General features: G+C 36.2%; 1 protein-coding gene across 5 annotated transcripts in view; it reads right to left on the bottom strand.

The window, feature by feature from the left end:
* LOC150103872 (serine/threonine-protein kinase Nek7-like) overlaps window positions 1–12,576 on the bottom strand; it is a 199,502-nt gene that overhangs the window by 146,003 nt on the left and 40,923 nt on the right. For all 5 annotated transcript variants that reach the window (XM_090396582.1, XM_090396579.1, XM_090396577.1 and 2 more), the window contains exon 3: window positions 11,002–11,064. In XM_090396582.1, coding sequence (XP_090252708.1) covers window positions 11,002–11,064 — 63 coding nt within the window. The remainder of the gene's footprint in view (window positions 1–11,001; window positions 11,065–12,576) is intronic.

The raw sequence follows: 12,576 nt of genomic DNA, 5'->3' as shown, positions 1-12,576 counted from the left end.
TATATTCAGCTTTTGGATTACACAACAGCAATTACATAATTTATTATTAAAATTTTCAGCTATTAGCTAACACCTTTCATTCCCTTATGAGGAGTAGGCAAGGTCTTTTAAACCTATTTAGCTTTTAGAGACTGAGTGAGCAGTTCAATCTCCACCCGTAGCCTATCAAAGATATCTGGTCCAAGGCTATCACTAATTATAAGCAGCAAGTGATGAAGAGAATGGCAAACAAGTGATACTATCTCTTGTCTGAAATAGTGTGGGTTCCGTGGTCGATTTTCTTGAGTTTACAGGATGAAAAAATCAAGTTTATGGGGGAAAAACCCTGCTTGCCTGTGTGCGAGAGATCGACTAACTCGAGAACCAGTCGAAGAAAAGCTTAGAAAAAGTTCCTCCAGCCAGCAACAAGACTTGAATTGAAGTCTATCTTCAGATAGCCTAACACAGAGAATGCACCCCAATTCCACTGAGCTACACAGGCTTCTAAGAAGACCATGTTATACAGTTGCAGAGTATTTAAAATTTTTAATATTTAATATGCAAAATAATATAATTATTATTATTATTATTATTACCTAAGACCCCCTCTCAGGGGACCCTGTAACCCCTAGAGAGTGCATCCCCTGGGTGGCAGATAGGGAAGCCCGCCATGTGTGTGTGTGTATACGTGCGCGTGTATATGGTGGGGTGGTCCGAATATACTGAATAAGGACTCGTGGACCAACAGGGCCATAAGGGGTCAATCATCTTGATTGTAAGGGAAGTGGCACTCCCATGGACCCCTAGCTGGATTTATCGTCTTCTTCTTCTACTTTGAGGAAGATCCACTTACTTTAATCTTTTCTATAAGGCCTTATCAGCTAACTCTTCTCATTTTATGACCCTTATGCTATTACAGTACTTGAGAGCCATGGGGTCTTTTCATTTCTGGCCTTACAACTATGCCCTCTCTATAAACCTTACTATAATTCTTCTATAATCTACTCTTTCCCCTTTCAATATACCCTATTCTTCCTATGGGTTTAAATTCGGAAGAAGGCTAGTTCAGAAGCTTTGAAGTAGCAGCCCTACTACTGAACTATTCCATCGTCAGGCTAGTCCCCTGACATGGAAAACATAATTCTACTTGTAAACTGACAGAAAAAGATAATCAGATTGGATCTATGGAAAACGACCCTGGAATGAAAAAGGTAAAACAAAAATGGAAACGACAAAATATAATACACATAGCAAACTGGAATGTCAGAGGAATAGCATATAATGAAATAGAATTTGACCATCTATTAAATGAAAGAAATTTTAAAATAGCAGAAATCATTGAAACAAAAAAGAAATTAAAAGGAACTATGAGAACCGAAAATTTTAATGTGATATACAGTGGAGTCGACAGAGACCAAAGAGCACAAGCAGGAGTCATGATTTGGATTCATAACTCCCTTTCAAAACAGTTAAAACATTATAAATTATGGAATGAAAGAATAATAGAAGCTAGAATAAAAATAGATAGAGGCTATTTAACAATAATTGGTTTATATGGCCCAGAAGAAGGAAGAAAACAGGATAATATTGATTTTTATAATCAGCTACAAAACATATATAATAAAATAAATAAAAATTATTACGTAATTTTAGCAGGAGACTTAAATGCAAGAATTGGAAACACAAAAATTAATAATAATATAGGAATACATGGAGAACATACTCTAAACAGGAATGGCAAAAAATTGATTGACTTTGTAGTTTATAATAACTTAAAAATAATGAATTTCTTCTATAAACATAAATACATACATAAATATACTTGGGCAGCAAGAGGATGGAAATCAATATTAGATTATTTTATATTAAATGAAAAGACATCAAAATTTTCACTAGATGTTAGAGTTCACAGAGTATATGAAATAATCAGAGACCACTTCCTTGTTAAAATAAAGTTAAGATTACCACCTAAATAGCTACAAGTAACAAGAACAGCGAAAATTTGAAACATTTGTTTATAAACCTAGACTATTGAATGACACAATGTACAATGGCTATATGAACAAATAATTAACCAATATCTAGATAAAATAAAACAAAATGAAGGAATAGAATGGCTTAATATAAAAATGATACTAAATGCAGCAGAAAATGAAAGCTCAGGAAAGACCAAAATATTCAATAAAAGAAAAAAACTGAAGATCTGGGATGATACAATCAAAGAAATAATCAAAAAGAAAAAAGAAGCCTACCACAAATGGTTAAGCAGTAAAAGATCAGAGGATGAAATAGAATATAAAAGAATAAGAGCCATAGCTAAAAAGTAGTCAGAAAAAGACATAGAGAATCATGGAACAAATTTGTTTCTAATTTAGAACATGATTTATATAAAATAAGACCCAATGTATATAAGATTTTGAAACACTTAAATGCAGCTACCAAAGAAAACATAAAATTAAAAACCGAATTGAAATTAGAAGAATTTCTAAATTACTACACAGAATTGTGGACAGACAAATATTTTAAAAAAGACAACTGGCAAACAATTAACGAAAATGAAAAGGAAATAACAAAAGAAGAATTAGAAATCAGCCTGAAAGAAACAACAAACGAAAAATCACCTGGAGAAGATAAGCTAGGTTCAGAACAATATATATACGCAGGAACAATAGAATGGTAAAAAGCAATTGTGATTCCTATCTTTAAAAAAGGTAATAGAGATGACCCTAAAAACTATAGAGGTATCAGAATACTAAATTCCTGTTATATGTGGACAGTACGAGGAGAAATGACTGTGGAAGAATGATATTGTGGGATAAAAATGGGAATAGAGTGACTGATGCAGAGGACAGTGGAATTGTTCAATGAACACTTTATTGGAGTATTTCATCCTGGAGGAGTCAGTTTTAATGCTAGAAGGATTGGGTAGGTTTGAGGTTTAGAGGTACAGGAGGAGAGTGTGTTTCAAATACTGAGTACTCTGGATGTCAGTAAAGATGTGGGACTGGATGGTATTTCACCACGAGTTTTGAGAGAATGTGATAGGGAACTGACAGTGCCTTTGACTTTCATTGAAAAACCTGGTTTTTCAATGAAAGTCTGGCTGCAGAAAAGGTGCCCATCGAATGGAAGGATGGTAAGATAGTGCCATTTCATAAGAGCAGTAGCAGACTGGAAGTATCTAATTATAGGCCAGTTTGTGTGTCATCAGTAGTTAGTAAGATCTTGGAGAAAGTAGTGGACTGTATACATCATTGAGCATATGAGGGTAATGCTATCTGTGAGAGTCAACATGGATTTGTGAAGGGGCGCTCTTGTTTTCACAATATGATAGTCTTTTATGATAAAGTTACAAGAGCATTAGATGAGGGAAAAGCATATACTGCCATTTTCTTAGACTTAGCGAAGGCATTTGACAGGGTGCCACATGAGAAGTTGATATTTAAGTTGCAGCACATGGGTCTGGATGTCAGATTGGTCAAATGGATTCAGGATTGGCTGTCCAATAGGTATCAGAGATCTGTGTATTGTGGGGCAGTTTCAAGAAGGTAGAGGGTTACAAGTGGGGTCCCACAGGGCTCAGTACTGGGACCTATATTGTTTAACCTTTATATCAATGATATTGTCAGTGGATTGCAAGGGGATATTCAGTTGTTTGCAGATGATGCGAAGCTGGGAAGGATTATTAGTAATAGTGCAGATGTGGCAGCCCTGCAAGAAGATTTGAATAAGCTAGATAGATGGGCAAATGAATGGGGATTTCAGTTTAATGCAGCAAAACGTAAGGTCTTGAGGTTTGGGAAACATCGATGGGACAGTGCATACTCTATGGGAGGAGTTATACTGGAGGAAGTAAGGGAGATACGAGATCTGGGGGTTGATGATTGATGGAAACCTGAAATTTAGGGGACATATTGCAAAAGTGATAAAGGTAACACAGAGGATTGCTGCAATAATGAGAAGGACGCTGACCTGCAGAGATAAAACAGTTATCATTCCGTTGTATAAGACCCTGATCAGACCACACATGGACTATTGTTTTCAGATTTGGTCCCTAGGATATGAACGGGATAAATTAACTGTGGAAAGGGTACAAAGGCAGATAACAAAGATGATTTCAGGACTGTACAATGATAGTTATGAGGATCGGCTGAGGGAATGTGGACTACAGAGTTTGGTGGATAGAAGAAGAAGGAGAGGTGATATGATTGAGACTTTTAAACTGTTGAGAGGTGGTTACAGGGTTGACACTGGGGAGTTCTTTCGCTTGGTTGAACAGCAAGGAATGATAACAAGAGGCCATCCCTGGAAGTTACGAAAGGAAAATGTGAGCAAGAGGATGAGGATTGGTTTCTTTGCATGGAGAGTGGTTGAACCATGGAATACATTGCCTCATGGAGTGGTGAGAGCAAGAACGGTAAATGAGTTGAAGGAGTGGTGTGATAGACTTTGTGTTTCTTAGGCGGGACCTCACAATATGAATCTTGATATTCTTCGTGTTTCTTAGGAAAGATCTCCCACGATGATTCTTTTGACTCCATGGAGGCCTGAATAATAATAATAATAATAAAATATATAGCAGAATCTTAAAGAGCAAACTAATGAAATATTCCGAAAACTTTATTTTAGAAGTACAGAATGGATTCAGAAAAGGACGATCATGTATAGACCTGGCCTTTTGCCTAAAATTAATAATAGAGAAAAGAAGAGAATACAATTTAGAAACACATATTGCATTTATTGACTTTGAAAAAGCATTCGACAAAGTTAAAAGAAATATATTATTTAACATATTAAAAGAAAGACAAATACCAAATAATATCCTAAAAGCTATCATAAGTATATATGAAAATAATCAAATACAAATAAGATTAAATCATAAGCTATCATATAAAAGAGAGGTAAACGAAGGGGTCCAACAGGGATGTCCCCTCTCAGCAACTCTTTATAATATCTACTTAAATGAAATAATAAAATGGAATAAAAATTTACAACAAGGAATTAAACTTTCTCCTACAGTGAACTCTTAAAACACTCTCCTTATTGCTGACGATCAAATAATAATTACAAATTCTGAAGATAACTTACAGAAACTATTTTAGATCTAAATGAGATAGCCAAAGATTGTGGTATGATAATATCAACAGAAAAATCAAAAACTATGGCCTTTAAAGGACAAGATCCAGCAAGAACTAAAATAGTAAGAGATAACAAGATCTTAGAACAGATGAATTCATTTAACTACCTAGGATGTATGATCATATATGAAAATGAAAAAGATATAAACATAAAAATTGCAAAATATTTAAAAATAACATGTGTAATTAACTCTATATTTAAACCAAACCTAGTTCAAAAACAAACCAGACTAAAAGTATACAATACATTAGCCCTACCAGTCTTAATGTATGGAAGCGAAATCTGAACAATAAAACAAAAAGACAAACAAATATTAATAACAGCAGAAATGAAGTTTACGAGAAAAACTGCAAAGTATACCCTATTTGATCACAAAAGAAACGAAGATATTATGAAAGAATTAAACCAAGAACCAGTAATAGAAAAAATATAAACATAAATGGATGGAACACGTTCCAAGAATGCAAACAGAAAGATTACCAAAACAAGCCTTAAAGTACAAGCCATTAGGAAAAAGAAAACCAGGACGTCCTCTTAAACGATGAGGACGTCCTGGTTTTCTCTTAATCCTATCTGGAACAGGCAATGCTAGGCCTAAATCCTTGATACGCATGATGATGATGATGACCTAAGACCCCATGGAGTCAAAGACTCATTTGAGAGGTCCTTTTAACATACACACAGCTCATCATAACATCGTGCTTTAAACACACTCAAATTCTCTGAAGACACCACACTCTCAGGCAAGGCATTCCAATCATTCACAACTCTGCATGAAAAAAATCTGCTTCTCACTCCCCTACTCACATCCTCTTTATGCAGTTTCCAGGGATGACCTCTGGTTCTTCCCTGATCTCCCACTATTTTCTGTAGAACCTCTCCAGCAGTGATCCTATAACAACCCCTTACCAACTTGTAGGTCTCTATCATATTTCCCCTCTTCCTCCTGTCCACCAGACTCTGCAAGTTGATCTTCTCAATCTTTCCTCATACTCGACATTCCAGAGGTGAGAAACTACCTTAGTCATTCGCCTCTGGACCCTTTCCGACATCTCTTCGTCCTTCTGAAAACCATAATAAATTTAGTTTAATCCTTTATCCAAGTGTGAGCAAACAAAGTTTGCATCTGAAAGTATCTTCAGGACTGGGGTAAGGTAGTACAACATCGGGCAACTCGTTGCAAAGGTGGAGCAAGCTAACATCACTCCTATCTCAGTATCTCCCATAATGCAAAACACATCTCCTTGCAGATATGTATAATGTTATGCATTAAGGGAAGGGCCACTACCCAGACTAGTTTCGACCTTTATTGAGGTCTCTTCAGTGGGAGCCAGGCCCAAGTGGAGATAGCAGGCAGAAGCATTAGCAAGGTCATCTCTACCTATAGGAGTTGCCAAACAGTGTGCCACCTTTTTATTAAATTACTCTGGATTTAGAGTAAGATGTTGAAAGTTTATTTTTCACTTGGTTAGACTATAATAAATTTAGTTTAATCCTTTATCCAAGTGTGAGCAAACAAAGTTTGCACCTGAAAGATACTTTCAGGCAAAAACTTTGTTTGCTTATAGGTTAGACTATAATAAATTTAGTTTAATCCTTTATCCAAGTGTGAGCAAACAAAGTTTGCGCCTGAAAGATACCAAGTGTGAGCAAACAAAGTTTGCGCCTGAAAGATACTTTCAGGTGCAAACTTTGTTTGCTCACACTTGGATAAAGGATTAAACTAAATTTATTATAGTCTAACCAAGTGAAAAAATAAACTTTCAAGTTCTGAAAACCAGGTGACCAAATCTGGGTAGTACAATAGTCCATGTATGGCAAAATCAAAGCATTATACAATGGAACAAGAATCTCCCTACTTCTACAAGTTAGTGTCCTCCACATCATTCCCAGAAGCCTTTGTGTTGTCTTCACAATTTTGGCTATGTGTCCCCTAAATTTCAGATCCTTATCCACTATCATCCCCAGATCTCTTAATTTCTCCACCTCTGACAATATATCCTCACCAAGCATAAATCCTGCATCCCATCTTTGTTTTCCAAATTTTAAAAACTTACATTTTGCAACATTGAACTCACACCTCCATTCCCGTGCTCAATCACTCAATTTATTCAAGTCTTCTTGTAAGACCACAACATCTTCTCTACTCTTCATGGTTCGTTCCAACTTTGCATCATTTGCAAACAACTGAATATCTCCAACCAAATCTTCACCAATATCATTAATATACAAGTTAACCAGCAATGGCCCTAAAGCAGACCCCTGAGGCACACCACTAGTAACTTTCCTTTTCCTGGATATCGCTCTCCCCATACACAATTTGTTGATACCTATCAGACAGACAGCCTCCAATCCAATCTACCAATCTAATATCAACCCCATCCACTCTAGTTTGACTATCAACTTATCATGCAGTAATCTATCAAAAGCCTTTGCGAAATCTAAGTATATTACTTAGATTTATCCTTCTCATCTGTCCAAGGAAGCAGTCACCTTATTGTAATAAGTAAGCAGATTACTAAAACATAGCCTCCCTTCAGAAAATCCATGCTGTTCATCAAAGATAATACCATTGTTGTCAATCCAATTCTGGATCCCAGTTCTCACAAGCTTCTCCTACAACTTAACTACAACAGCTGACACAGATAGGCCTATAGTTTGATGCTTGAGTTCTATCACCTCCTTTATGAAGTGGCGCAATCTTGCCCTCCTTCCACTCTTTAGGAACTTGACTCAATTCAAGACTCGTGTAAAAAAAATATATCAAGGCCAGCATCAACTCCCTGGCACATTCTTTCAGTATACGTGGTGATATATTATCAAGTCTCACAGTCTTATTTTCATCTAGTTTGCTCAACTCCCCATACACCTCTTGGTCACTTATAGTCAGTCTCTCTCTTTCCCATCATCAACTGCTCTCAATCTCTCCACTCTCCATGAAGTCACATTTACAAGATTGAGAGACTTTTATGAACTGCTCATTAAGTATCTCCACCACACCTTCTGCAACAGCTGTCTTTATACCATTTTCTCCAATCAATGTCATCCTTCAATAATCATTCTTTCTTTTGCTGGCTACATGTCAAAAGAACTCATTAGGATTCTTTTTGGCTTCATTAGCTAACTGCTGTTCATACCTCACTTTATCTACTGTTACCAACCAAGTCATCTGCCTTGCCTGGTCTTTGTAGTCCTCATGGAATTGGTTATTTCCACTTCTCTTATGCTGCCTCCACAATGCCCTTTTTCTCTGTATCGCATGTTTAATCTCTTTATTCATCCATTTCACACCTACCTTATTTAACCTTCTCACCCTTGGAATACATTTAGACACTGCATCTACTACAGATAGTTTTTGAAAATCCCCCAAGCTGCGTTGATCTCTTTTCCAGCTAACTTCTCATTCCATGCCTACACCTGCAAAGCAGTCTCCTGAGCTCTTCATAATCACCCCCCCCCCCTTGTAGTTCCACATATATCCTTTTCTTACAAGGACTTCACACTGCTGGCAACCACCCAGGTAATAACCTCATGGTCACTCTCACCAATTGGTGGGTGATTCGACACTTCATTTATAATTACATCCTCTGATGAGATGACCAAATCCAAGACCCTCAATCCTCGTGTGCCTTCTGTTGCATATGGTCTGAGGTAGTTATCCTTTAAAAACTCAAGAAACTCATTTTCTCTACTTCCAGTTGCTATCTCATCATTCCAGTCTATATTGCCATAATTAAAATCACCCAAAACGATCACTCTTTTCTTATTTACTTGGCTAATTTGATTATACATTTCATAGTCACTACCGTGCACATTACCTGCTCTAAAACAACATCCAACCAAATATTTCATTCCATTCACCTCTATCTCACATCATACTGCCTCATAACCACTGGCACTATTTCCCTCTTGCATCTCTATTTTGTGTGGACATAACTCTTTCTCTATCATCAATAGCACTACCCTCCCTTTTTACCCCTTCTATCCTCACGAAACACATCATACCTTTCCATCTCTATTCCTGTCATCGACATCCTGACAGGAATAGAGATGGAAAGGTATGATGTCTCACTTATTCCTACAATTTTTGGGTGAACAGACTCAATTAGTGCAACCATTTCATCTGCCCTTATTTCATACACTTCTAGCATTTGTATACAAACACAACAGCTCATTCTACTGATACCACTCATTCGATGTGATCTCTCCATGCTCGACTGGGACCATTTCCCTTTCTGCTTATTTGCTTATTTATTTTAGAACCCTCTTCACTTCCAACTGTTTCCTTTTGATCTCAGGTCTTCCCATTCCTTTCCAGGCTACACATCCTCTTGGAGCATCCACCTTTCTCATGCTGTGTACCCCTGTCCACCTGAGCCTCCCCATTTCCCTGTTCCTCTTGCACACCCATTCTCTCATTTTCCATACTCATGCCACTCACTTCCTCATTCATAACCACCTCTTCAATCTCTCCTACTCTTCCACATCACTTCCCACTTGATCTGATTCATTCTCTGTACTCACTTCTCTACCTTCCAGCAGCAGCAGCAGTCTCTTCAAGCAGCTCACACCATAACCACTGAAATGCAGTCCATCGCTCCCATACAGTTCACTTCATCCTTCAAACTCATTCCACACATTAACAAACTATACTCCCCTCTCCTCACACATTTCAGCCAACATATCATTCACAATCCTTGCTCTCTGCCTCATCTCACCACAGTCATACCTTGGCAACACGCTTAACCCTTTGTGTCACACTATTGTCTTTTATCGGTCTAAGCAGCCTCCTGATATCCATTCTGACGTGCTCTTTGTCCTCTATCAAGTCATTCGTACCTATTAAAACCATCAACTCCTTTGCTCACTCCCTCCTCATATCCAATGCCTCAATCACTGATTTTACTGCCTGGAAAACATACCTTATGCATTGTGCATCAAGCAGACCTTTAATAATGGAGTCACCATACAACACCACTTGCTTGTCTTTCGTTAACTCTTTCATATCTACTTGATTTGTTTTAATAATTTTCACCCTAATTTTCTTAATTTCACTCAGCATCCATTTCATCTCTTGCCTAATCCAACCCAACTGAACTTTCAAATCTCGTGTCACATTCTCTCTATCATTCAATCTTTCTTTTCGAACCCTCGACTCCCGCTTCACACTTTCACTCTCATTCATCCTTTTGAGTTTCCATACTTTCGGTCCATGCATCCTACTTTCACTATCATTAATTCTTTCGATTTTTCCCATTTTCGAACCTTCTGTCATGCTATTTCCAGTTTCTTTTATTCTCTCAATTTCATTGCCTTCTGCCACATTCGTCTTGCTTTCGTCCTTTTTACCATCCATTACAGTTTTCAAATCATTAGTTTTCTTTTTCAATGATTTTTTTAACAATTTTTCGTCTTTCTTTCACACCATCCTTCTCTTTAGAATGAGAACTCTTTCTTCCCACGACATTCTCGCTACTAACAATTTCTGTCATCAAATTCATATTAGCACTCATCAAATCCTCATTTAGCTCACACTTCGCACACACACCCTTCTTCCATCCACCCTAGATGTCCACAAATCATCTATGTAATCAAAAGAATAATGATCCCATATGATAATGACCCATAATGATCATTATTTATTGAGAAAAAAAAAAGACATGCATATTTATAAGATATGCACTATCCTGTATATATATGTGTGTGTGCAGCTTTGTTTTAAACTTATTCAATAATAAAAATAACAAAATCCCATCCCCTTCCTTTATAAGAAAATAAATAAATAAAAGTTATACAACAACTAACATTGTATTAAAGATTAAAAAATATCTAATTATTTTGCAGTCACGTACATTTTCTTCAAAACTATATTAGATGGATTACCTGTAGGAGTTTAATTTCTTTCATGCAATCCAGTCTGGCTTTAGCATCCATCATTTCAAATATCTAAGAAAATCAAACAATAATAAAAAATTATTTGCGATTTAAATGACAATGAAAAATAATATAAATGATAAGGAAGATAGAAGTTAAACTTTATGAAATAAATCAAAAATAAACTAAAACTGGAAACACATTTAAAATTTTTCTGAAGGCTAGTATCATTTAGAATTAATACATGCCAATAAGACACTATTGTTTTCCAACAAAAACAACAACAGCGATTTTATTTTATTTTCACTACTGTAAAACAGACACACCAACTTACAAACAGATGCAATGACAGACAATGTAACCAGATTGATAAGCAGACTCAAACCATTAAAACTTCATACATGATTCATGAAAAATCTCTAATTTATAAAGGATAAATTACAGATTTTCTCTATGAAAGACATCTTAATCCACAGTCTGTAGGCTGGAACACAAAGATCTCTCCTCTTGGCCAACAAAGACTAGCAGGATTCAATATTTTTCTTTTTCTTCACATTAAAGAAACAGAATGAAGAGAGTTTGAGAATACATTATTTTTCGAAGCTGTTAAACCAAATTTATACAATGTTACTTTTAAATACCTTATCAGAAAGACATTCTCTTATTTGGATCCTTGACTTATCTGCCTGATCAATCCCAATTTATACATTAAACTGCTATACTTACGTTTCATAGCTAATAACGAGTTTGGAATTATGGCCAAAGCAACTAACGACATGGAGGCCAGTGTATTATGTCTGTTAATTGCACAAGTTAACTAATAAAGTAAAATTTACATATGACAGAAAATTGAGGACAAAAATTTATATTGAGTATATAAATTATACTGATCACCATATTTAGTGATTAGATCAAAACTTAAAGATATTTCTTTCATATTAGTTTTGACAGAAAACTTTAATGCTACCAAAACACAATCCTGTCTTAGTTCTCATTCAAAAAATCTCAACTTCACTTTCCCTTACCTTTGATAATACTCAAGTTCTCCAGAAATGATCACATTTCTCTTCTTGGGTTGACTTACAGCTGTAGCCTATCCTGTCACTAACTTCTAACCTGTAAAACTCCTAATGCTATGTAAATAGCAAATTTTCCAATTTTATAATCATCATCATCATCATCATCAAATTCCCGACATGTACCCTCATGGGGTGTACAGGATATGATAGTACTACATGGAAAATTTACACCATTACTAACTTCCAATCTACAATTTTCCTCCAAATCAGTCTGTTACTTGTCAAGACTTCAACATTATCAGATCTTATATTTCTATCATCTAAGGCACTTTGTACCGTATCAATCCACCTATATATTGGTCTTCCTCTGGGGCATTTTCCTGCCAACCTAGCAGAGAACACTTGTTTTGCTAATCTTTCTCGCCCATTCTGTTTAAGTGACCATACCACCTGAGATTAGCTCTGCTAATGCATTCCTGGATGCCGACAATGTCAAATTCTTTCCTAATATCCTCGTTTTTTAATATGATATTGCCATTGATGCCATCTGTTCATGCCTCTAATC

The sequence above is a fragment of the Typopeltis vanoorti genome, chromosome 8 (genome assembly GCF_054136105.1).
Source record: "Typopeltis vanoorti isolate ZY-2024b chromosome 8, IOZ_Tvanoo_1.0, whole genome shotgun sequence".
Lineage (NCBI taxonomy): Eukaryota > Metazoa > Arthropoda > Arachnida > Uropygi > Thelyphonidae > Typopeltis > Typopeltis vanoorti.
This window is presented reverse-complemented; position numbering and strand designations above follow the sequence as displayed.